Below are 27,697 nucleotides of genomic sequence, written 5' to 3'. Positions count from 1 at the left end.
ATATGTAGTGGTTATGGTGAGGGCAGATTGTATGTTCCCTGCAGAACAGATGGCCACCAAGTCATCTAAGTCCCAAGAGCATCCTGATTCAATGTCTTGTCAAATATTACAGCTACAAGAAAGTTATTTTCCAGAGTCCCAAAAAGTTTGCACTTTCTTGATATTTCATCTCCAGTTACAGTGTTATATTTATTTTCATGATTCACTTATCTCCACTAATAAACAGGTTAATTCCATAAGATTCTAGATCCTTATAATTCTTCTGTAAACTGTGAAATTCAGTTTGCCGGGAAGAATGAAAGTTCTGAATTGTTCAGTATATAGCAATGTGGCAGTTGCTATTCCAGTTTTTGTGAACTCTCTTCTTATACTGAAGTGGTCCTGTGAAGGAATGACTTTGGATAATGCAATGAGCTCACTAAGGGTTTCTGTATTGAAAGTTCTTAAGTTACAGACTGAGGGGGAAAAAGAAATGCAGTAAATGTCAACTATTGTCGAGTCAAAGCTACAGTCACAAGGAGAAAATAGAAATACAGTAAATGTCAACCATCTGCCTGATTTTTGTATCCTGCAGTGTTTTTTCTTGAAACAGCCAAATCCTCCAGAACACACTGCAGATGTGTGAGGCCCATAATAAACCGGAAATGCTGTGTTCTCACTGTGCAGAAGTGTTGAGATGAATAGAGTTTATTTTCATACAGAAGCACTGATATGGGATTGAGGGTGAGATAAGGGATGACATAAGGCCCAAACTTGCTTGCATCTTCTACTTCTGCCAGTATGAGGTAATCTTCTCCACAGCCCAGCTATGTGGGAGGCCTTAGGTAGAAATTTTGCCCTTAACTTCCAGTTCCCTATGCTAAATGTGAGTGAAGCCCTTTTAATTGTGTTTGGATGATGAGATGAGGATTTGTTCCTAAGTACTTGCCTAGTGGTTTTTTTTTTTAAATATTATTTATTTGTACTATAAATATTGCCTAAGGGAGCTGCATGAGGATCAGGACACCATTATGTTAGATGCTGTACATACACATAATTAGACAGTCCCTGTCCTAAAGAGCTTGCCATCTATACACTCTATACTTTAAAACCGTTGCGGATTCTAGTGTTGCCTTTGGATGTCCGCTCCATAATTTAACTTAAACAAATAATTGTCTTTCATTTGAGCCACAGGCTGCAAAGTAAAATTTCTAAGATCACTGATAAATTTCCTTTTTCAGTCCTCGCAGAATACAAAGCAACAGAGTGAAATAGAGCGTCAAAGAGCTACATTAGAAGAGAAAGGAAAAGAAGGTGGCACAGCAGTGTCACCTAACTCAAAGAAGAAACTCCTGGTATTCAGTCATTTGGATGTCATGCTGGGTCAGGCTCTATACAAAAACAGGACTTGTGCTCACAACATACCTTCCCAGAGGCACCTATATGAATTTCAAATCCTGCCTGCAAACTGTAAACACAACTGACCCAGTTAGGAGGTTTTTATGAGAATTCACAGTGCAGAACTTTAAACAGATCAGGACCATGTAAGCATGAAAATATGATAATCCTCCTTCATTACTGCTTCAGTCACGTGCAGTGAGGTGACTGAGCATGGGACTTGGAGTAAGGAACTTCGGAGTTCTAGTTCTGTCTCTATCGCTGACTGATTTGCTGTTTATCCTTGGGCAAAATACTGAACTTCTAACAGTCTCAGTTTTTGTTTCTGAAAAATATTTCTTCGAAGGGATGTTCTGAAGATTAGTAAATTGCTCTTCAGACAGAAGTCCCTTTCGGGGTGGACAGGGGTCTCATTGGGGAACAGTCTGTGTATTTGGTGGTGCAACAAGTAGGACATGGGGAATTAATTCCTGTTTCTGAGACTATAAGCTCATCAGGGCAGGAATATGTTGTTGGTTGTTTTTGTTTTCGTTTTTTACAGGGCACAGAACATTGCAGGACCTCAGCAAATAATAATCATAATACACAAAGCAGTCTAGATCTCATTGTTATAGGGCAACAAATCTGTTCTGCATAGGAAAAAAAATTTCACTCAGTCAGAAAAGACAAATGTCTTCCAGAACCAAACAAGGAACAGGTATTTGTATTTTAATGCAGGGGTGAGGGGCAAGGGAGTGAAGGGAACCTGAGAGATCAATTGGGGACTAAAAAAATAAGTGTGAGTATTCATGGTAGACTAATAAGATACAATAAAATATTCCTCCAAGGATTTAACAAGAGAATCATCCACTCCAATGTGCAAGCAATAGTTTCTTTTGTGCACATATATTTGTTTTTCAAAATACCTGTGGGGCTGGTGGTCATAAATTTTTATTCAAAGAATGATGCAACAACATGGGCTGAATCTTCGGATTAGTTCAGTTTTGCACCTATACCCTAAAGCTGCCCTTAATCTGGAATCTGTCTCCCCTACATGGGGGATTCTCAGGCTGCATTGACCTGTTGTAGCTGCTCCTATACCAATCCCCTTCCTACAGCTAGTAGAGTGAGTGGTCAAGGATTCCAGTTTAGAGGGGGGTCTACACTAGAAAATTAGACTGATCCAGTTACATCACTCAAGGGTGTGAAAAATCCACACATCCTGATGGATGTAGTTAAGATGACCTAAATCCCCATGTAGACTGTACTAGGTTGATGGAAGAATTCTTCCATCAAACAAGCTATTGCCTCTTTGGAAGGTGGATTACCTATGCCAACGGGAGAACCCTCCCACTGGCATACGTAGTGTCTATACTGAAGTGCTACAGTGGCACTGCTGCAGCGATAAAGCTGTGCTGGTGAAGTGCTTCAAGTGTAAATAAACCCTCAGTAATCCCAGCATGGCAGAAAAGCCCTTTGGAGCCACAGGCAGCCAGTGAAATGTAGGTCTTGTCTACACAAGGACACCCAGGAAATTAATCCGAATGAATCTTTGAAGTGATTAGTTAAATCACATTAAATCCCTACGTGAATGCTCTTACTCAGAAATTAAAGTGTTCTTAATTCAGTTTACCTTAATTCACTTCCAAAATGAACTAAGATAAACCAAATTAAGGTCACTTTAATTTTGAATAAGAGCATCCACACAATGGTTGAATGTATTTTAACTAATCTACTTTAAATTCACACATTTGGTTAATATGGATAAATTTTCCTGAGTGTCTCTGTGTAAACGAGCCTTACAGTAGCCTTAAAGTTGCTCTAAATTGTTTCAGGGAACAGCGCAGATTTGTCCAAAATCAGGGGATGCAAAAGAGAGCCTTTGCATCATCCCTCCTGAGAGCTGTTGAGTGCCCCTTTACCGCAGCTCAGGACATAGGCCCATGTGTTTAGGTTCTAGTGCAGGAAAAAAGTGGGAAGTAAAGGAATGGAATTGGACTGGAGAGAGTGAGATGGCAAAAGGAGAACTATTAATAAGATAGGCAGTATGGGAGAAGAGGAATGGAAACAACAGTATAAAATTTTAAAAAAAGATTTAAATGCTCATGATATGCACAGGGTGGTGTGAAAAATTGTAACTGTATTTTATAAATGATTATTTTACTGGCTTTTCTAATGTTTCTGTTCTATCCATCCTAACTTGCCATGACTATGATTTAACGGTGCTTACCCAAATTATTTTTGTCCATAAAATTTGCAAAATTATGTAGCGTTAAAAATAACAAATCACTAGAGGCCCGATTGTGCAGCCCTTCCTCCTTGCAGTGACTGATCATTTCCTCATGCAACTAGTTTCACTAAAAGCAATGAGACTATTTTTATTATTTGTATTACAGTAGCTCCAAGAGGTGGGCCCCATTTTGCTAAGCACTGAATAAACACACAGTGAGAAACAATCCCTGCTCTTAAGAATGTTCAGTCTAAATAGATAATACAGACAAAGAGTGGGAGGGGAAACCGGTGAAGAGACCTGCCTAGGGTCACACAACAGATCAGTGACAGAGCCAGGAATAAACCTTGGTCTTTTAGGTCCAACTCTTATTTTCTAGCTACTGCACCACTATTTGAATGTATGTGTAGCCACAAGAGTGTAAGGACTCTACAATCTAGAGTGTAAAATGCCATTTCCAGTTCAAGGGATCCATGTCTAATAAGCTGCTAGGAATTCATTATTTTGAACTTTACCTATATTTCTGCAACATTTAGGTCATTTATATTATACATGTATATATAATAGAGAGTTTAAAAATTAATCTCTATACAATTAAAAGCAGCTCTTCATTTCTTTTATAAACTTCCCCTAATAATGACCTTGAAATACTAAAAGGTACCTCCTCTCAGCAAGGCCAGCAAAACAGTTGAAGCCAAACCAAACCATTTTAGAAACATAAATAAAAAAAGTTAGGAATTTAAGAAAAAAACCCAACAGATCATTTCTGAAAACACCATGAGCCAGATTCACCATTGTGTACCAGCTCATTCCAGCAACACAAAGCAGCTGTAAACCTTGCTTAGTTGGCTTCTTAAACTGTGCTGACAGCTGCTTTGCATCACTGGAGCAGTGCAAAGCAGTTAGAAGTTTTAATGTTAGGAGTATGCACTTTCTCCACTTTTGCCAAATTTCCCAGAAAAACTCTACCAGATGTGGCATCTGCAATTTCAGAGAAATTGGTGTCTTTTTTGAGAAGTTAGGAGGAACATTCACAATCAAGCCTACAATATAATGGGAAACTAGCTTCAATCTTAACAATGGAGACTAGAAGCTACTGCTGCTATAGAATGACTAATCTACTCAGTGCTCTGGATAGTTAAATTTAGGATGACGTTGTCCACATTCAGGTTATTTCCAGACTTACCACACCATTTCACTTTCCAGTTACGATTAGCATCTACACCATGGCAACGAAACTGTGAGTTCTTTGACCTTGTTTTTCTCCAAAATCGATCCTAATTATAATTTTTAAAATAATGAAAATTGAAACATGTTGATAAAACAGCTATGTACACATAGCAAATCATGTATGTTAAAGATGCTCAGTACAATATTTCAACTTTCTTACAAGTCAATTATATCCTTAGGTCACATATAATAAATTGATGGATCAGATCATTACAGCATTTATATGAGACTTCCCATATAGTTATTCCATCTTTTTTATCTTAATATGTTTTCAGAAACATTGGCAAAACTACTTACATTGGTCCAGCTAAAGTGGTATCCATCCACATTAAATACTGGCATGATGTAGAAATACAGCTGATTTAGCATCCTTCTCATGGCAGGATCACTCTGATATGTCTGAAGAGCCTAAAACAGGAAGTAAAATAGAAGTAGTTTCTATAAGAAAAGAATTTGAAAATTAAGTATTGTGATTGGCTAAGCCAGTCACATGACTGTAGGCAGTTAGTGCTATTGCACAGTTTACTTCTGTAACAGATTCTTGACCTTATTACATTTCTGCTATTCCGACAACTGTGCTTGAATGGAGTATTGTCTGTCCATAAAGAAGACTAATAGCAACACAGTAATGAGAATATACTCAGAAAAGACTTTCAAAAGATTATCCTATTGTCAGTTAGTTTCAAACAGACGGGAGAACACTGGAAGCTACTTGCTCTAAACAGAGACCAGTGATTTGAGCATGGGTGAGATGGCTGGGCCGAGGAGCTAAAAGTCGATTCAGCTGGCATGAATTAGTTTAGCTCCCACTAAGTCAATGGAACTATGCTGATTTACGTCAAATGATGATAGCACCTAATATTGGTGGGGTCATGACATATTAAAAGGCAAATGACAAAGGTCACATCATATGTGAGACAAAGATCTTTTCAATTCAAATCATCAACACAAATTACTTCTCCACTTACAATTAGGCAAATCCTGTAGCCTGCACATAATAGGTTGAACCAGGAGGAATTGAAGGTGGAGTCAGGAATTCTTCCCCTCTGCCAGTCTCAGGAATGCAATAGCATGTGCTGCACTCCTCAACAGATTTCTGGTTGATCCATGAATTTGCAATTCCACCAGCCCCAGAGACTCTCCTCTATCATATGTAAAAGTGTGCAATCCTTGTGTAAGTACCATTATCACAGCGTATTAACCCCACATGCTGCAGTGTTAAGGCCTCAATGCAATAAAGGACAGACTTTCTTTCTTCATCTTATGTTTTCTGCTCATTACCAAATGACAAGTATGGCAGAGATAATGTCCCTATAATGAGGATTTCCATATCAAAGATATTGAAGTTGAAATAGTCTCTAGTTTTTGTTTTCTGCTTAATGCTCTTAGGCTTTCTGGACTCAGTTCTATCAGGCCTTATGGCAATAAAAAAGGGTGTCTCCATATGTACAAATGATTTAATCAACAAAATTATATTTCTAATACTAGTTAGTACAGATGAGCATACATGTAGCATTAGTCTGGATCCCTTCACATAGCAGGATAACAGGCAACGAAATGACAGACAAAGCAGCTAAAAGCACTCTAAGAAATGGAAGGACTGACATAGGAATACCCTCAAGTAAACAGGAATTCAAAAACCTCGTCCAGAAAAATTTAAAAGAGACATGACAAAAAATTTGGATCAATGAAAAAAAGAGGAAGAGGACTTTTTGAATTGTGTCCTAGAGTTGAGGGTAAGGACATATGTCAGGACCCTGATTGGAAAAATGAAATGATTTTGTTTAAAGTTCTAATCGGCCATTGTGGCTTAAACACATTTTTTTTTGAATAAACAAACACAAAGATGGGCTTTGTGCACGCTGTAACTGCTCACCTATTATGAGTTTATAAGGGCTTTGATAAAGGAAGGGAAAAAGTTACATTATGGCAGGGGCGTCAAACTCATTTGGTATGGCTGGCCCTGAAGCAGGAGGAAATGAAAGAGAAAAAAGGGAAAAATCTCCTGGGAGCTATAGCCCAGGGTGTTCTGAGGAACGGTTTTGTTGTTTTTGCTTATGTCTGGAAAAGAAAAGAAAGAAAAGTGCCTGTAAAGAGACTTTGGGTGTGGCAATGGGTTCTTTGTGGTCTGGGGACAAGCCAGCATTTTACAGTTTTTGTTTCTTGTAAATAAAAGTCATAGCCTGACTATAAAAGAGAAACAATGCAAAGACTTAAAAATGATCCCACATCTTCCTCTGTGCCTTAGGCAACATCCAATTTTAAATAGGTAATAGATACAGAGGCAAATACATTTTTTAAAAAACGCTATTGGAGCTTTAAACAAATGTGTATATTATACAAACTTTTGTTTTGATGCTTGCTATCTTGTAAAATGATACTGTGAGAGGTTTTGGAAGTCAATATGGTCCCAAAGCTGTACTTTTAGATATATCAAGTTGTCTTAGAATTGACTTGAGTGATTGATGTTTCTGTTTTAAAATGTTTTTTAAAAAACAATTTAACGGTTTATCTTAAAACTTTGTAACTATGGTCTGATTTAAAACATAATGGGTCTGGTATAGCTTTCTTACAGGTGTAAATCAAAAGTAATTCCTATGAAATAGTTACCCATGTGTAAAAGTGGTGTAAGTGAAATCAAAATAATTTCTTTATCTTGAAAAATATTTCTCTCGTTTACTGTTTTTTTTAAAACAAACTTAATATTTTATATTTGTAATATGACAAGACAGGCTGTGTATTATTGTCAAATGTTATATTTTGACGGTATCTACGAGGCCTTTGGCATTTTGTCTAACAACCACTATGGTGTATCACTTTTGGACCATACTATGCAACCTGTCTTTTGTATTGTCTATCAAATCCTCAAAATAATGATTAAAGTGAAAAAAATACTAAGTTAAAATATATATTTTCATCACCATGGCAAATACAACATGTATGCCAACCACTAGTTGTTTATCTCCATTACTGTTTGTACAGTGCTTTCAGAATATAAAATAAGTATACTTTATATGGCTTGGTCCTGCATCCCCCAAAGCAATCAATGGAAGTTTTGCCACTGAACTAACCGAGAGCCAGAATGGACCCATGAATGGTGAATAGTATTAATACCAAATAAGATGATGATACAGGAGTGTTGCCAAAAATCTGATGGAGGAAAAAAAGCCCAATGACTGATAAGAGAGGGCCATGCCTTCAACTGACATAAATCAGCAAACCTCCATAATCATTAATAGAGCTATTGCTGAGTTACTTCAGCTGAGGATCTACTCCATTATGTATTAAAACCGGGGAAATACATAAACAAACTGCGCTATAGAAATGCTGTAGGTCACCAAGGCTGCAAATGAAAGAGGACTGAATGAATGAATCTACGCATTTTATAAAGGAAGGGCATTGATGGAAAACGACAAGGCAAGGAGATAGGGTTCAGAGAAACTTTTAAACCATAGAGAAGCAAGTTGGGCCTAATAACCGTATCCTGTCCCACAATTCATTGTCTTTATATTTAAGTTAAGGTCAAGCTTTTGCTATTTCTCGTTTTTAATTAATAATTATTAACACTGGCTTAGTCATTTACTTTTTTAGCACTCAGAACTGATCCTGTTATTGTTTCCTCAGCAATTATACCATAAAACTATTTCTAATGAACGAAGCTTTTAGCTCTTCTCTCTGTGTTCAAACATCAGCGATAGCATCATTATTGACACTTGTTATTCGTTGTACATTTTAAATTATAATCAGGTCTGGCCTGAGGCAACAAGCAAAGCAGCTCCATGATTGGACCCACATGGTTCTGCACTGATTTGCTAAGTCATGGGTTAGCCTATCTTCCTCTCTGGAGGCAACTCAATCTGCTTTCCCCTCTTACAGTTTAGGGATCTGCTTTTGCTTGGAGCCCTACAAGTCAAAAGTCTGGTGCTAGATCTGTGATTTCACATTAGGTAATAAAGTGTAATTTCATGACTCAGAGATCCTAAAACATAGGGTCAAACTTTCAAAAGTTGGAGCTTAACCTGTGCCTGAAAAATGTTTGTGAACAAACCTTCCCTCCCATTTGGTGGATGTACAAGAAGCATCTCCCACAGACACTGGCTCAGAAACAGCAGCTGGAAAAATGAGAAAGGATTATGTCCTCTTGGAAACACTTAGCAGAGAGCCTTTTGGGAAACTTCAGAAAAGTGAAGGTCCCCCCAGGATCCCAAAGGTGTGCCTAACCTGGATGCCTGAGACAGGTGTAGCTCAAGGTTCAACGATACTTCAGCTGCAGTACTGGGAACTACAAGTTGTGGACTACAAACAGCTATATGTTGAGAGAACTTCCTGGTTTCTGCTAGGAAGTGCCTTTTGTCTTTGCAGTTGCAGCAGAAAGCCTTAGCAATGACTGAAGGTGGGATCATGAGGCAAGCAGAGAGGAGGCTGCTGCACTGTAATCCTGTTGTGTGTTTCCTAACAGAATGAAGCTGTTGGTGGTTTGTCTGAGTGGGTCTGGTCTGAGATGGATACACTGGCACACAATGTGGAGCACATTGAGGAACCTCCGGCCCAGTCCACCAAAATTGTGTAAAAAGCCACGAGGCAGACTTACTCTATCTTGAACAATCTCATAGTGAACAGACAAGCACGGTGTTTGGAGGAAGGGAGTTCTCTGCAGCAATTCAGCTTCTAGCAGCATGAGGATATTCAGAACTCCACATTTCACTCAGAGGGAAGGAGAGATGATGCACAAAGAGTTTGGGATGCATTGGTCACAAGGTAGGCCACAGAACTACTTAGGAGGGAACAATAAGTCTGTACCACCTTTAAAGAATAGGAGAACTCCAAGCGGCCAGGTGGAGGGCTACCCAAACATTATACCTACATTTTCTGCAGAATGGGTGCCCAGCTTTGGAAAATTTGACACTTAAATCTTATTTTTGGCTATATTAGCTCTAGAAAATGTTTGTCCACGTGCTTTCGTTCCAACTGTTTGAATATATATAGTCTGTTCAAATCACTGTTTAAGACACAGTGATAGTTTGCTGGGGTATAAACAGTCACCTATAACTTATTTACTTTCCTCGTTGTCTAAATTGTCCAACATTTGGAAGGTAATTCTACAACCCCTTTTCATGCTAAGTAGTACTCCCTCACACGAGCAGTCCCACAGAAGTCAATGGGTCTACTTACAAAGTACGATTCTGTGTAAGAATTGCAGAATAGGGCGCTCACAGAATATAGGAGTGTATTCTTCCTCAATACAGATGACACTCACGAGCATCCATGTGAGTTCTACTATGTTTCTAAACTTAATCTGACTTTTTATTAAGAGAGGTATTTACAGAGCTACTGTACATGCAGCTAGCATCCCAGCCACGTGCACACAGACTGGCTTCCATCCCTCCTCTAAACTCTTTGCTCCTGTAATCCGTGGTCCTCCCTCCCTTCATGCAGTTTTGTACATGCTCTGAAGAGAAACATACTGAATAGTTTAAAAGACTCTGTGTGTGTTAGTGTTTGAATGTCTTAGTTACTGGTAACACAGACATCGTCTGCAATAGTGATTATCACTGGAAAACTCCTCCTATAGGCACAACACAGCAGCTGTGATACTTTTATCTGATCAAAATGCATTCACGTGGTAAAAAATGAATAGCTGCAATCTGAATGAACATAATTTTTATCTTCACAAGATTATTGTGGGTTGTCATGAAGATGCAGCTGACAAGTTTAAAGCACACAACAAAAATAACATATCTTCCTTCACTAAGAAGCTGGAGATCATTTAATCTCTTTTTTTGCTGCAGAGCAAAATGTCATATCAAAGGAAAAAATACTTCAAACATTTTTCTTGTTGAACAGAAGAACTGGACTCACCATGGACCAAAAGAGTCAAAACATTAAAAGCATAGGAATGTTTTCCATAGCTATTTATAAAACAAATGTCTCAATCATCACATGCCTCATTGTGGTGACAGCGAGGTACTACACTCAACTTTTTTATCATTTGCGTAAGAGTTTATTCATTAAAAATCAAAGTCATAGGGCATGATCCTACAAACGCTTGCTACCATCCACAGAGCCTAGCTCCATGGAAATCCACTCACACTAGCAAGTACTGTGGCTAGTAGCAAGTATTTGCAGGATCAGGCAGGGATACACATCCAGGGGACTTTTGAGTATTGGATTTGGCTGAGGTTTTGTGTTATAAGTACCAATTTTCAAAATGAATAAAAAATATTCAGACCAAGGCCAGAAGAGAGATCGTTTATGATTATCTACTCTGACCTGTATAACAAAGGCCACAAATGTGTGTGCATGTGCACACACAGAGTATATTTAGAACAGCCTTTCCCAATGGAAAAAGAGAACAGCATTTATTTCCAAAAGGTAGATGTAACCTGCACCAAATTCCCAGAAGAAAATGCTCCGAACTTTGGAAGCTTGAGACCATCTTTACACAAAGGAGATATACTCAGACCAGGAGAGGCATTCGCTGATCCACAGCAAACTGCAGCTGCCTGTGGTCACTAGTGCATGTTAACATAAATAAATATCTGAAATATTTAGCATCTTAAATACATAGGACAGTGTTGCTTATTCTCTAGTATTATTAAGGACCAGGTTGTGTCTGGGTGCCTAAGTAGGGCAGGCAGGGAGGGTGCAAAACACCACCATCTTATGTAGTCATGTGCAACTGCAATCCACATGCTCTCTGTGTGCTCCTTAGGGCACAAGACACACCAAAGGGGGTGAGCTGAGGAGGAGGCAGGGCCATGACAAGGTAGGCAGAGTGGAATGTGCTCAAACTCCTGAAGAGGAGTAGCAGCAGCCCCACTTGCCCAGTCTACTCTAGAATTTCCCTTGGAATTCTCTCTCTTTTAGGTAGAATTCCTTCAACATCTGCCCAGTGCAAGTCTGTGCCTAACAGGCACAGGGATGAGCCCTAACATGCATTGACTGTGAAAGCCATTCTACCCAGAATGTAAGGACACACAGAGAAACGTACTGAAAGGATACGTCACTATGAAGTTTTATGACAGGACTTCAATACTAAAATAAATTAAAAAAAAACAAACTTCATCTTTCATGAACACAAGTTTAATTTTTGTTTTGTTTCCAGATAAAATGCAGAGGGAGGGAGGAGGCAGAAATGTCAGATAGCAATGATCTGTCTATCTGTTATCTACAGAAATAGCAAGCAGCTTGGTAATGCAGAGAATCACACCACACTGTCAGAACATGACACCTCTCCCCCTTTTGATAACACTGAGGAATCATCATTTTTTCTGCTTTAGAAAAGGGAGCATAAATTATGATTCAAGTATATCTGCACTGACTTATTCATGACTTTCACCATTTGTATCTTTAGTAATGGCTTGTGTTCACTAGAAATTTAGAGAGCTAGAACATGACCTTGAACTAACATGACGTCGACTAAAACTTTGCTGTCACACTAGACAGGCACAGTCTGTATGTAATATTATGTTAATGGGTCATGTAAACCTTGGTTCAAGTGGGGTTTACCCACAACCAGCTGCATGATGGTAAATACAACTTGTCCCTGCATACTGCAGCAAAATTGTAGTCAGCATCACATTCGTTAACATGAGTCCTCAAGGTCGTGTTCTAGCTAAATGTCATTTTCTAGTGAAGATAAGTCCTGAACTGGTCCTCAGTGGGGACCCTCCATTCCTCAAGCTGACTTTTCATAGCTGAGAAAATCTGAATGAGATGCCTTCAGAACCAATCCATGTTTCTCTCAGTTTGGTCACATGGGTTCCTATGGAGCTCTCCCCTTACTGTGGCCTGAACTTGCTGCCTTCAGTGTTCTCAGCTCTTGTGAGAATGGAAAGTAGCTTCTCAGTTTTCTAAAAAGCAAATGGTTACTGCTTACTTACTACACCCTGCTCCCCCTTGTTTCAAGCCTGGGACTTGGATCCCAATCCTGCAGGCTGCTCTGAACTTGCAATCTCTTATACCAGCATGGAGTCCTATTAAGGTATGCCCTCACAGCAGAGTAAACTCAAGTGATTGGCAGCCAGACTGCAAAGCCATACCCATGTTACTGTGTCCTCACTGGTGCTGTGCTCCCTCATGTATATTGCTAGGACTTCGTGAGCCATATCCCATGATTTTTTGCCCTGCAGTACACTGAGCTGTTTTATGATTCTTTCCCAGTGAATTGTGGGAGAACTTGTCTGTCCTTCTGGGCAAGTTGGGAATTATGGGAAGGCACTGGTGGACAAGCACCACTTGAGTAGTTTAGCTTGTTTTCTCACAGCAAAGTGGGAGAGTTACCAGCCTGACTGAAAGCCTCTCTCTGGCTCTAGCCTACAGCCCCACTGAGCTAGCTGTGTGGGTTGAAAGTATCACTAAAATTGGGTTAAGAGGATTTTGTGTGTGGATGGGGTTGGGGAAACAGCTGAAAGAGCCCAAATTAACACTGCAGTGAATTTACCCTTAAAGTCAACAGGGCTTGCATTGGTGGGGGTAGTGTAGTGTAGTGCCTTGCAGGATCAGGGTTTACCGCAATGTTGACAGGTCAGAAAACCAGAGGCAGCTTTTCTGAGTAAGAGAAAATGTTGCTGCAGTGTGGGCTCCAAGGACAATGAAGGAAGGAGGAAAATAGGAAGCCACTTGCACTCAAAGTTACAACAGTAGTTTGGGATAGTTTGTGTATGAAGGATTTTGAGCATTGTTTGAGTCTGTGAATTGTGCTGATCCAAAGTGACTAGCCTTTGGCAGGTAAGATCCTGGGCCTTAAATCAAAATCTTGTAAAATTGTCATGTGCCTGATCAGAGCCCAGAGTGAAAACGAGAGTAAGTGGTGACATGAAAAAGAATACTGATGTACTGGAGAAGAAAAGTGAAATGCTGAATTTTTATCGGTTTCATTTCCCTGCCTCATTGTTTAAAGAATGGCAAAAGGAACCAGAGTTTGTTCTTGAGTATGTACGTGAGGTGTAGACTCCAGATAAATCAAGGATTAAGGGAACAAAACATCAAATGGGGTGGGGCCAAAGGGAAATTAATGAGACATTGAGTATTCAGATAACTCAGAATTCATCATTTGGAGCCAGACTTGTCCTTGGTGTTATTCCACTCACTCCAACTGACTTACACATGGGATGAATTTGTCTTTTTCAATCTAAGTTTTAAGGACAAAGATATTGCCAGGTTGCTCTACAAAAATTATTGCTGGATGTGGCACTGATTTATCTAGATCATTACCAACATATCAGTATCCATAGTTTGGGCTTTCTGAATAGACTCCCATTTCAAATCTCTGCCAATATACACAGGGCATGTTTTTGTCATGTGTGCCTAGCTTTGTCTAGGGTTGCAGTATAGGCATCACAGCGCCACTCAGGTTTGACTTGGCTGCTCCTCCATCGAGGCGACATGTAACAGTTGAGAGTGGGGTGGGGACCTGGCCCGGCTTCTGGGCAGAGGGGCTGAGCGAGCTCAAAAGATGCTGGGGGCAGTGTGAGAAGGACAGAGCCCCCCCTCCCACTCCTCCTTGTCCCCAGCAGGCTGAGCACAGCAAGCCCGGGAGCAGCCTGCTGAACTGCAGTGAAGGGCCGGGAGCTGGAGGGGGAGCAGAGCTGGGTGCATTGGGTCCATGCAGCATATTACATTGTGCCTGGCCATGGGCTGCGAGGCCAATTCACTCTGAGTCCTGCATGGGCAGCTTGGCGCCGGCAGAAATATGGGGGGACATGTGACCCCCACGTGCCTTCCCTCCAATGTGTCACCTTTGCCCCCCGTTACGACATAATGGTGGCCAGACTAAACGTGAGTGGTGCTGCAATCATGCGTGCCAGGTCACAATGTCCTGAGCTGAGAGCTGGACCCCACTTTGTGCTGCGGGGTAAGTGCACTGTGGGCAACCTCTCTGACACTCCTCCCGCACCAGGTCTCCGCTCCGCACTGAGACCATGGCCTGTCTACAACCTTCCTGCAACACACTTGTGGGTCATAACTGGGAAACATTGGGAAACACTGCTCTAAAGCAAAAATTCTGTAAGGCACTGAACACTTACTTCTTTTACAAACCACTGGCAGAAGGCAGGACCAATCCATTCTCTTGCATGAATGCCACAGTCTATCCAGACAGCTCTCTTGTAAGGCCGTGATCTTTTACCTAACTAAAAAAGTAAATGTTCATCGTTACCACAACATATCTTAGTGCTTATTGACATTTACTGAGCAACAATAGCAGAAACACACACAGTTCATTAGATACAATCAGCATTTGAACTTTTCTTGTAAACAGATACAAAAGAGATACAGATCTGTTATTTTGGAATGGGAATTTATGTATCATCCATGCCGATCAATTCAAGATTACAAACTGGAGAACTGGAAAAGTCAGACCTATCAACTCCTCTTCTATCGAAGAAAAAAGCCCTTAAATATCACTTGGAGCAGGCTAGAAAAATGTATGTTTGGGGAATAATTTAAGATTTCCCTGGAATCAGCATGTGATGTGAGAAAGGATGCAAGGAAAATGCATGTTTAAAAGTACTAGCTTTTCCTTGGTAGGCCTTGGCTAATTTTGAGCATTGAATCCCAGCATTTCATCATCAACAGCTCAACAAGAATGATGTATGGCACAATGTTCAAAAGAGGTCCAGGGTTTCTTGTGGTCCATCTGTACTTTAGGGTAATCCTTCTAGAAGTCAGCTATAATCACAGAACTTTCCAATTTCCTTAAAGCCAAATCCTGCTTGCCTTACTCATACAATGTAGATTGCAATGGAAATAAATGCAGAGGTAAAGCCAGCAGGATTTGGCTCTTAATTTTCTAAAATGTGAAATATTTTCTCAAAGCTTATTACATTTTTCATTAAGGGCCTGATCCAGAGAGGCGCTGAGCTCCCATAAATCCTGCTGACCTCCTTAGGAAATGCAGGTGCCTAGAAACTCTCATATAAATATGCTCTGTGAAATAGGTGTTTGATTTTGGTTTCAGGTGTTTGATTTAACTATTTTAACTATTTAATCTTTACCTTTAGTACAAACAGTGGTCTTCCTTCATATGATTTTCCAACAGAGAACATATGAACGAGATTTGAATGGGTTTTATTCAGACGATACATCCAACTTTGAATCTGAAAATACAGACATAAAATCGCTGCCTCAGTCATTAACATTTCTGGGGAAGAGATATTAATGTGAAGGGGTGGGGGAAAAGGCCAGTGAGACCCGTCAAGAATCTGTTTTGTTTTCCAGTTGTGTCCTGTCTGTCACTTAGATTGTGAGCAACAAGGGGTAGAAAGTGAAACGGTCTTTGTTCCATGTCTGCACAGTGCCTAGCACACCGGGGCCTGAGCCTTTAATGGGGTTCCTAGGTGCTATTTTAATACTACTTACTACTATGTCTAAGAGTCCTCAGCGTGGTTTTTTATTTGGTCTTTCATTTTTACTAGACCTTTGCTCTGATAAATGCTCTAGACCTTTTTGTTCCCCGTTGCTTCTTCAGTAACTTCAAGTCTAGTCCTCCAAGCCACTAATTCCTCCTGCATGGCTCCTCACTACAACAAATTGATCTCTAATCTCCCCCTTGGAAAATACCAAGAATTTGGGAGGGAGTATGTCTACTTTGAAAATCCCTCCCACCAAGAAGTAGTATGGAGGAAGCAATCCGGCTAGCTGCCCCCAGTGAGGCCAACTGGACGTTCCTGAAAGACATTAGGAGCTGAATGGAGAAAGAAGGCTATTGAGTTTCCCCTCTCAAAGATGGCACCAGATAAAGATGGAAAACAGATTTATTGGGAGAAGGGAAGGGAGTGGTGAAAGACATTAGTGTCAACAATTTGATTTTTTGCTTTGAGTGGATTGGATCCTGCCACTAAACCTCAGGAGCTGCAGATCCCTGCAAACTGAACTAAAGTCGTTTTGTTTCTAGTGCAAACTGAAATAGGTGGATTTCATCAAGCTCTATCTAACACACTCTGTGCTGACAGTAGTAGGTTCTGTACCTGCATGCACATTTTCAAATGGGAGGACTGATATTTCCTTTTTCCTTTCCCTACTCAATTACGCTGGGCCGGAGGCTCTGCACGTACAGCTTCGAAGGAGGAGAAGCAACAACAACAGGCCATGTCATAATTTAAAAAAAAAATCAATTTTCACAAGAAAATAAGTAGAAATTTTAAAACCTTGGAACCTATTCTTAAGTTATTACTCAGAGAACATTCCCTTTGACTTCAGTGGGAGATTCATAGAATCATAGAAATTTAGCGCTCAGTCATCTAGTCCTGCCCCCTTGGTTGAGGTAGGACCAAGTAAACTTAGACCATCCCTGACAGGTGTTTGTCCAACTTGTTCTTAAAAACCTCCTGTGATGGTGATTCCACAACCTCCCTTGGACAATGATTCCAGACCTTAACTACCCTTATAATTAGAAAGCTTTTCCTAATATCTAACCTAAATCTCCCTTGCTGCAGCTTAAGCCCATTGCTTCTGGTCCTACCTTCAGTGGACGTGGAGAACAATTGATTACTGTCCTCTTATATTTGAAGACTGTTATCAGCTCCCCACTCAGTCTTCTTTTCTCCAGACTAGACATACCCTGTTTTAACCTTTTCTCATAGGTCAGATTTTCTAAACCTTTTGCCATTTTTGTTGTTCTTCTCTGGACTTTTTCCAATTTGTCCACATCTTTTCTAAAACATGGCACCCAGAACTGGACATAATATTCCAGCTGAGACCTCACCAGAGCTGAACAGTGCAGGACAATTACATACTCGTATCTTACATACGACACTCTTGTTAATACACCCCAAAATGATATTCGCCTTTTTCGCAACTGCATCACATTGTGATTCATATACAATTTGTGATCCACTATAAGCCTCAGATCCAGTGCTTAATTTGTGCCAGGGCTTGCCAGGGCTCTGGGTTTGCCACACCAGTTATGAAAGTAAAAACCTTGTTTGAGCCCCAGTACCAAATTGCTTAAGCCCTGGCACCTCTTTCATTACAAATTAAGCACTGCCCAGGTCCTATTCAACAGTACTACCACCTAGTCAGTTATTACCCATTTTGCGGTTGTGCATTTTTATTTTTCCTTCCTAAGTGAAGTACTTTGCACTTGTCTTCACTGAATTTTATCTTGTTGATTTCAGACCAATTCTCTAATTTGTCTAGGTCATTTTGAATTCTAATCGTGTCTTCCAAAGTGCTTGCAGCCCCTCCCAGCTTGGTATCATCCACAAATTTTATAAGCATATTCTGCACTCCATTATCAAAGTCATTAATGAAAATATTGACTAGTCCTGAACCCAGGACTGACTCCTGCAGGACCCATGAGATACACCCTCCCTGTTTGACAGCAAACCATTAATAACGACTCTGAATATGGTCTTTCAACCAGTTGTGCACTCACCTTACAGTAATTTCATCTAGACCACATTTCCCTAGTTTGCTTATGAGAATGTCATGTAGGACAGTGACGCAAGCTTTACTAAAATCAAGATATAATTCATCTAAATGAGAAGTGAATTTGGCTCCTAATAACAAATTTAATACAACCAGTGCCTGTTTTTCTTTCTCTGCTGGTCCACTGAAATCAATGGGAGTTCTTCAGATGGAGAGCTTGGAGGATTGGGCTCTTTGTAGAGGAACCTTTACTTTTATTTCTTTTGGCCCAATCTTGCAAACACATAAGCATGTGAGGAAATTTTACTCATGAGAAGACCTGTGGACTTCAACAAGACTACTAATGTGAGTAAGGTAACTATATCCCCAGACACTTAAGTCAAAAGAATTTAAATCAAAGTCATGTTAACAATGCCTGCTTTAAAACAAATAAGTTTCTGAGGTAATTAGTTACATTTTTTAAAAATAAAAAGAATAGTCACACGGGGTCAGACTATTGGTCCATCTAGTTCAGTATCCAGTGTTCCAACAGTGGCCAGTTCCAGATGCTTCAAAGGGAATGAACAGAATAGAGCAATTATCAAGTGGTCCATCCTTTGTTGTCCAATCCCAGCTTCTGGCAGTCAGAGATTTAGGGACACCCAGAACGTGGATTTGCATCCCTGATCATCTTGGCTAATAGCCATTGATGGACCTATCCTCCATGAACTTATCTAATTATTTTTGAGCCTAGTTATACTTTTGGCCTTCACAACATCCTCTGGCAATGAGTTCCACAGGTTGACTGTGCATTGTGTGAAGTAGTACTTTATTTTGCTTACTTTAAACTTGCTGCCTATTAATTCCATCAGGTTACCCCAGTTCTTGTGTTATGTGAAGGGGTAAATAACACTTCCTTATTCACTTTCTCTACACTATTCATAATTTTATAGACCTCTATCATATCTCCCTTTAGTTGTCTCATTTCTAAGCTGAACAGTCCCATTCTATTTATTCTCTCCTTGTATGGAAGCTGTTCCATACCCCTAGTCTTTTTGTTGCCTTTCTCTGTACTTTTTTCAATTCTAATACATCTTTTTTGAGATGCCAAACCTTGAAACAAAATATTATAAATAATAATGGATTAAAAATAAACTTTCAAGGGTCTATATTTTTTATTTTATTTTATTTTATATAAAACATTGGGAAACTTGCTGAAAAGAAATATGTATGTTTAACTTTTACTAGCATCTCCATTCATCAAGATCAGAACACACTTCTAAATACATAGGGTGAAATCTTAGCCTCACTGAAGTGAATGGGTGTTTAGATAACAGACACCATCTTCATTTTCAACCTACTTCTTCCAGTGAGTGATATACTTCATAGTTGTATCCTGGTACTGATCTACGATTCCTATATGATCGCAAACCACTTTGTTTTTCTATCGCTTTCTGTAGATCAGATATAAGGATCCTAGATTAAAAAAGAAAGCAACATTATTAAACAGGATGAGTAAAATACAGTGCAATTGAAAATAAATATCAGATTTAAAGAGAAATACAGCAACAGTAAAATGCTGATATTACATCATCCTTTTTTATTTTTTTAATAAAAGTTTGCAGGCTTATTACAATACATGCTGCCAAATAAATAGTCCAATTGCTTTGAAACATAACAGTGATTTCAAAAATGCAGGCAGCTTGATCTAAATGAATGAAACAGAATGATGTAAACATCTTAACCTATGTGAAAAAGTCACTGATTTAAATGTAGTCAAATTACGCCTGTATGACAGCACTTTTATACTTGAAAAAAATCTGGAAAATATGCATGCATATGTTTTCTCTCTGTGAAGGAGTGCTGAACTATACATATGGATATGGGTGGGTCAGATACAAAACGACAACAAAATTTCAGACTTGGGCATTGGAAATATTCTATCTAAAGCAAAAATGAATGTGTAAAATTTTTCCTTAGTTTATCATGTATGCTATACTACAGTTCTGTTATGAAATATTCATCTCACAGTCAGTCATTTTAAAAGTGTCTAGCAAAAATGTGGAACAAAAGTTGCTTAATGTAACCTAAATATACTGTATACTGCTTAGACTACTAATATACACTTAGACATACACAGCAAGAGGGGGATGGTATTTAAAGAGAAATGCAGGAGCATTGAGGTGTAGGAAAAAAAGCTTTTCTATTTTTCGGCCAAGACCAAAGAAAAGCACAGAAAGGTTACTAACTCATGGAAAGAAGTCTATCCAACATGGTGGAGTGCTGCAATCTTAGACACTCGAGGCCAGATTCTGACCACATCATAGTGTAAATCAGGAGTACCCTCGCTGAATTCAGTGGAGTTACATCAGGGTAAAATTAAGAACACAATCAAGCTTTGAGAATTGTGGCGCCACTCTCTTGAACTGAGTTGCTCTAGCATCGTAGCATGCAGACACCAAGTTCCCAGGCATCATTTTTATAAAATGAGGAAGATGCTCAATCTTTTTAATTCTTAAAGACATTAGCATCAATGATCAAAGCAGAAAAAAGAAATGCTCTATTTACTAATTTCATAAACTACTAGCTGCTGTGTTTATCATTTTAATATGTAATCAGCATATCAATATGTGTGTCAAAGAAATGGTTATCTATGTTCTTCAAATAAATATCTTAGGGAAGAAATATATACATTAATTGTGTCTGAAGACTTCCCTACAGTCATACGTTTTAAAATAAACTCAGTGGTTATAGCCTTAATTTTCTGAGCACTCTGAGCCCGGTCCAACAAAGCACTTAAGCATGTGCTTATCTTCAAGCATGTGAGTAGTCCAGCTGAAGCCAGTGGGGTTACTCATGGGTTAAGGTTAAGCACATACTTAAGTGCTCTGCTGAATCCTGGGTAGAATGTTCAGCACTTTTCAGGATCAAGCCCTATTTGGTCACCCTGATGCATGTGGATTTAAACATATAACTCCTGGAGGGCAGATTTCTGTGCTTCAGAATGAAAATATGCTATAGGGTCTCTTATTTACTTTCAGTGAGCACATACTGTGTTTATTTATTGTGTCCCAGGGCTCTCACTTCAACTGCATTCAGATGTCAGGGACTGAATAGTTACTGCATGTACAAGAGCCTGTCACAGGGTGACTGATCCCTTTAAGAGGGAACAGATCCAGTTCCCCTGTGACTAATTAGCCGCCTGCAAGTGGGGTCTCAGAGAAGGCACCTGGTATCTATAATGTCCCAGGCACTTGTAGGACAAGGAGGAAGAAGAGACAGGAAGCAGTAGTGGTGGGGGGAAGAAGAAGGACGGGAAGAGATGAAGAAGGTTCTCTGGAGCGAGCTGCATGTACCCCTTAGAAAGCAGGACTTGGGAGCTGCTGTGAGGAAGAGTTGGTTTAGAGAAAGAACTGGAGGGAGTTGGTGGGACAGGGTTTACTGGAGCTGGGGAAGCCTCATGATTGAGAGGCTTGTGTAGCAGCCCCTAGTTAAAAGGGAAGATCCGACTCAACTAGGGCCAGCCAGTTCATTGCAGGCTGAACATAGAAGAGAGTGATTCTGGAGGAGCTCAGCAGAGATAGGATTCATAGGCAAAGGAGGGCTGGGGTATGGAATACCATGAATATGAGTCAACAATGTGATGTAGTTGTGAAAAAGACTAATGTCATTCTGGGAGTATTACCAGGAGTATAGTATGTAAGACATGGGACATAATTGTCCTACTCTACTTGGCACTGGTGAGGCCTCAGCTGGAGTACTGTATCCAGTTCTGGGTGCCACAGCAGAGTCCTGAATGCAGAACAACAAAAATGATAAAAGATTTAGAAAACCTAAGCTATGGGGAAAAGGTAAAAGAACTCTTATAAAGAGGACAGTGATCAATTGTTCTCCATGTTCACTGAAAGTAGGACAAGAAGTAGTGGGTTTAACTTGCAGCAAGGAAGATTTAGTTTAGATTAGGGATGTAAAAAGCTAACCGTTTAAACGATAATCAGCTGTTTAAACATTTTAAACAGCTGATTACCTTTTAAACTGGGGGGGGAGTGGCAGCTGGGCTCGGCTCCCTGCCAGGGGAGGGAGGTGTGGAGCCCAGTGCAGGGGGGTAAGGGGGAGGGGAGGAAGGCGATAGGGGTTAGCTGCAACTGGTCTGGCTCCCTGCAAGCGAGAGCAGCTGGACAGCTCTTGCTGGCAGGGAAGCAGAGAGCCCAGTGTGGGGGGGAGGAGGGTGAGCTGCCCAGCTCAGCTCTCCGGGAGTGAGAGCTGCCCAGCTACTGTGGCGGTGAGGGGGGAAGGGGTGGGAAAGCCGCAGCTAGGCAGCTCTCACTTGGCAGTGAGGAGCCAAGCCCAGCACGGCTCCCCCCCAGCATTTAACCATTTAAACGTTCTATTAAACGGATTTTTAATTAAACTAATTTTTACATCCCTAGTTTAGATATTAGGAGAATCTTTATAACTATAAGGATAGTTAAGGGCTGGAATAGGTTCCCAAGGGACAGTGTGGAATCCCTGTTATAGGAGGTTTTAAGAAAAGGTTGGACAAACACCTGTCAGGCATAGTCTAAATATACTTGGTCCTGCCTCGGCATAGGGGGATGGACTAGATGATCTTTGAGGTCTTTTCCAGACCTAAGTTTCTATGATTCTATGTAATTAAAGACTCTATCATAATTCACATGCAGAAGGGATGAATTAAGGTTGCACAGGCAACTTTAATAATGTTCTTTTAAAGTAGCTTTTTGGTGAAGAAGACAACACTTGTGCCATCTTTTTTATAGACTTTTGCTGAGACCAGCAGCAGGCATATGAATGCAAGAAACTGGACGTGTCAATTCCTGTACAAAAATGTAACATAAAAGTTAAACATAATTATAAAAAAACCTCACATAATCATCTCATTTTTAAATGCAAGCAAAACTGCCGTAATGTACGGCCCACAGCAAAACAGCTCTGATCTCAGACGACTGGACCTGCATACTTAACTGTTTCATATTTGCTTTTATCTTGAGGACTACAAATTTAGTCATTTGAGATCATTGTAATCTATAAGAAATAATTATACTGACAGTGCCTTCCAGTCAACATATACCACATACTTTACAAACATTAACATTTTATCCACACTAAGATAAGTACAATTACCCCCATAGAGGGCCTGATTCAACAAATTACTTAAGCACATGCTTAAGAATGTGAGTAGTCCATGAGCTTCAGGGGGGCTATTCATGTACTTAAGATTACATGTATGTAACTACGGTACCTTGCTGAATCAAAGCCTTAACCACAAGATCATCCTTCCTCTCTACATGAAGAATATGATCAATATAATTTGAAACATTCCTGAATACTTAAAAACACTTATGTGGGATGTGATCCTTATTCAGTCTTTGTTCTACGTGACCTATATTTTGTGACCGGAACAGAGTTATAAAACAAACCAGTGTATTCCTTTATATAGTTAATGAAGCATGTGAGCTCTCTCATTTACAGCATACTTATAAACAAACCCAACTTCTGTTCAGTGTATGTACAAGCAAAGCAGACTATAGAATTAGGAGCAGTATTTACCATCTTTCTCACAATAGATGCAATTTTTCATGCATTCCAGACACACTAATCTGCACTCTAAAGGAGGCCATATAATTAAACTGTCTGCCTGTGGGAGAGACTGTTATTACATTAAAATGACTGTCATGTTGTGAATATCTAGCTACCTTCAAACAAATTGAAAATAGGCTGGGCTATAACAATATTTTTGAAACAAGCTTGGTGTAATAGACATAAACCTTCATTAGAGATCAGTTCCCACATGCCACCAGGATAACTCTCAGAGAGTGAAAGGGAAGCTTACGTGTATTGGATGTTTGCTTGCTGCAGGTAGGGTAGCAGAATTTGTGAGCTGTTCCCTGGAACGTGTACATCGGTGACTGTGCCCTCTGAGATGTAGGCAATGCTGCTGGGCTGCCACAGGTCCACCTGTAGTGCAGGAACCAACCTGTAATTCATATTTATTCAGTGTAGGTGGGGAAATCCAGGAGATAGCATGCTTGTAATTATCTTCTTTGTATCTGATTTGGCATGTTGTTGTGTATTTTAGCATCACTGATTAGGATTAGTGCACTGGTCACACACTACTTCCTTACCGCAGCTAAAGAATAACTCAAACTTTTATTTTTGATACAAAAATGTTTCTCTTTCAGTTTAACAAAATTTTTTTTGGCCTCTGCTTGGTCTGAAGAGGCTAAAAAGGAAGTTTGAGGACCCAATTCTACAATCCTCATGCACAGGAATAGCGCAGTGGGCTGCGAAGTAGGACCTTCTTATTGCAGTTCAGCTTTCAGTTGAGTTACTAGATGTTCTTTTCTCTTCTACCAGTTTGTGGGTGTTTGGATCCAAGACTTTTTTTTCTGTCCTACTCCTTAGATTGTTATACTATCCCCATCATCACAGTATCTGGGCAACATATACCTGGCTCAAGCTCAGCACTACCTATTTTCTATGAAAATCATACTACTGGCAACCGTAATTCAAGAGATATTTAAATATCCACCACTTTTATGTATTAGATTTCCTATACATTGTATAGTAACTTAACTGTGAAAATCCCTCAGAGTATTGCACATTCCCTCTGTATCAGCTTCCCTTTAGTCAGCAACTTTTGTTTTCATTTTTATTTTTCAACATGACAATCAATGCAAGGAAAGAATACTGAGGAGAAATGGAAAGTATTAAAAAATATCTTAATGTGGTGTTTGCAAAGTGCATGCTAAAGTTCGGCAATGCCATTTAGTAACAAACATACCAGAGGTACAACACAAGGTTCAATGCAGATTAACAAGGATTACAAAATACAATCAAGGTTTAAGAAATGGGCATGTGGGAGATATAAAACATCAGATAGAGAAGAGGACTTGGAAAGATTACAGTATGAAACAGTAAAATGATTCAGAAAAGCAAACGTGGAGATTAGAATGAAAGGTCGGTTGCATACAAGATTAAGAATCAGTCATCATTTTTTCCAAGTACACAGGTACAAAAAAAGTCAGAGGAAGAGTCACTAAGGCTGTGATTTTCATCAGAATCTAGCTCCCTTAGGCTTTTTTGAAAATCCAAGCCTAAAATCTTTATGAACAGGAAAAAGTAATTTACTGCCAAAGACCAACACTGCTAACCAAGCTCTTGTTTCAGTAAAATGGTATCAAATGCTACATATGGACACAAATGGCTGAAGTAAGGTCTAGGCATGGAAGAATTATACTGGAGTTGCATCAAAACAGACAGTTAAGATATCAGAATGTCTGAATATGACACATATTCAGAGGCAAAATGAGGCCCATCGAATAACTTTACAAGAAATGGCAAAATGGCATGGTTAGCATAAAGCAGATATAGTTAAAATCTTTTTCTAAACATGGGAACTACCAATGAACTAAACAGAAGTTAATGTAGTATCTACAATTTAAAGAGGCTGCTAGCCTATTTTTGGCAAGCAAATGAAGTAAATTTGAAAAATGCTTGGAAAGTTTCATGCCAGAATGTAAACTTTTTAGAAGTGTATAGAAATTTGAAAACAGGGGATTATAATTAAAACTGTTCTGCAACCTGATGTATAGCAGTCAATTACCAGCAAAGCATAATAATAAAATAATAACAATATACACTCAATGTAAAACTATAATATTTTATACTCAGCTACTGCAGATTCAGTAGAGGGAGCACAAGTTAACAAACCCTGTTCCCAGAGCTGTGTTGAAATCAGGAGAGAGTAATCAACAACTGAGGATTTAAACAAAGCAAGCCATCTTAAAACACTATGGTGATGAATGCCATTGAAATTCTTGTAAGTAAATACTAAAAATAATTGCAAGATCCATGAGACATTTTAAAAAAAATCTGTTGGCCAAATGGAAATGGGCAAAATTAGTAGACAGAAATTATATTTCAACATTTCTTAAATGGAATTTCAAGTATTGGACAATTCATAGACTAAAATTGTCACCCCACAACATCTTTTTAAATGAAGTATAATCAGCAGTGCTGATTGCTATGAAAGAAGCTGTAAGTACAGATCGAGCAGTGCCCTTTGGCTTTGCTTGCTTTCCATATTTCATAGAATTTATAGAAAGGAAGGTTATTATAAAAGTCACCATCTACATTAGGTCACTAATGGCATCTCCCATGGCTAAAGTTTTACAGAGTTTTCTAGACATTTTCTCCTCATATGGGGAGGTTTGGGAAATATAGAGATGGGTATGGATTCAGCTTCTTAATCCTGGAGATCCAAGAGCAAGGCAATTCTCATTCCCACAGAGGCCCTCCTACTTGGCATCATGGCCATTGCAAGAACTGTGCTGTCTATGGGCAGGTTTACTCATATTTGCACAAATTTCCTCCCGAGGGAGAGTGTTGCAAATGCAGAACTTGAATTTCTACATTTTCAAGCAGAAGTAACCTAAGTGTGTTTTATCCATTTAAATGTTACCCATGTCTGCTTGGTGTGGCACTTGTTGCCCCTCTAGTAGCAACTAGACCAACTAGAGATTGATGAGGCTGCTACAATGTTGGCTATTAGCTCATGTGTTAAGTTTTCCAAGGGCCCTGGTTTGAGCCTGTCAGTGTTACATACATGTCTGCTGCCTTGAAAGGGGATAGTACAGCAGAAAGTAATAGTAGCTTCCTATCCCCCAAATCACAGAGTTTCAACCTTATTCAATAGAATCTATGGGATGTTGAGAACTGTGATGACTGGGTGTGGTTCCTGTACCTTTAAAATGTAACTTTGTGGGCTGACAGAGTTTAAAAGACTTGTAAGCTAGTAGCAGCTATAGTTGGATGGAATTTGAACCCATGAATGAAGTGGTGATGAATGTAGCTTATCATCTCACTGTGCTAATTGAATTCATTTTTGTTGTTAGTTTTTTTACTTGTCGTGATTGATCAGTCATTCAGTGAAAAACTGGAGTTTTGCCATTGACTTCAGTGGAGCAGGATTTCATCAGAAGAGTACATTTGATTTATAAGACTCCAGAGGCATTCCACCAAGCATTTGCAGAAGAGTATCCTTGAGGTTGGGGCCTATAGGGTTCCCACAGAGCCAGAATTCCTCCTTTCTGAAACCTCTCCCTAGTTGGGATCAGCTAGGTTCTGCCATGCTGGACTAACAAATAGATATATCTACACTTTGAGCTGGGGATATGATTCCCAGTTCAAGGAGAAATACTTGTGCTAACTCTGTTAGAGTGTAACCTCAACAGCATGAATGGCGGGAGGGGCTAGCTGATCCAAGTATGTGCCTATGGTCTTGGATGGGTATGTAGTCAGGATAGCTAGCCCGTCCCACCACTTATACTGCTGTGACTACACTATTTTTAGCATGCTAGCTCGATCAGAGCTAGTGTGGGTATGTCCCCATGAGTAGGGAAATCATAGGTGGTGTGTGAGTCTTCCCTTTGGGAGGCTTACAGGTGAGTGCTGGAAGGTCCCTAGAAGTACAGAGGCCACCAGCACTCGGAACCTGGTGGTCATGCCCCC

General features: G+C 39.7%; 1 protein-coding gene across 1 annotated transcript in view; it reads right to left on the bottom strand.

Moving 5' to 3' along the window:
- CPA6 (carboxypeptidase A6) overlaps positions 1-27,697 on the bottom strand; it is a 101,543-nt gene that overhangs the window by 9,653 nt on the left and 64,193 nt on the right. Inside the window, exons 3-8 of the mRNA XM_067553846.1 lie at positions 24,018-24,142; positions 19,528-19,642; positions 15,814-15,915; positions 14,845-14,949; positions 5,114-5,224; positions 4,773-4,863 (exon numbers count right to left, since the gene is read on the bottom strand). Of these exons, the coding sequence (XP_067409947.1) occupies positions 4,773-4,863; positions 5,114-5,224; positions 14,845-14,949; positions 15,814-15,915; positions 19,528-19,642; positions 24,018-24,142 (649 nt within the window). The remainder of the gene's footprint in view (positions 1-4,772; positions 4,864-5,113; positions 5,225-14,844; positions 14,950-15,813; positions 15,916-19,527; positions 19,643-24,017; positions 24,143-27,697) is intronic.

The sequence above is a fragment of the Emydura macquarii genome, unplaced genomic scaffold, assembly GCF_026122565.2.
Source record: "Emydura macquarii macquarii isolate MOO-44397 ecotype Brisbane River unplaced genomic scaffold, CSIRO-AGI_Emac_v2 contig_1477, whole genome shotgun sequence".
Classification (NCBI taxonomy): domain Eukaryota; kingdom Metazoa; phylum Chordata; order Testudines; family Chelidae; genus Emydura; species Emydura macquarii.
Note: the sequence above shows the minus strand (reverse complement) of the source record. Positions and strands in the feature narration are given on the sequence as shown.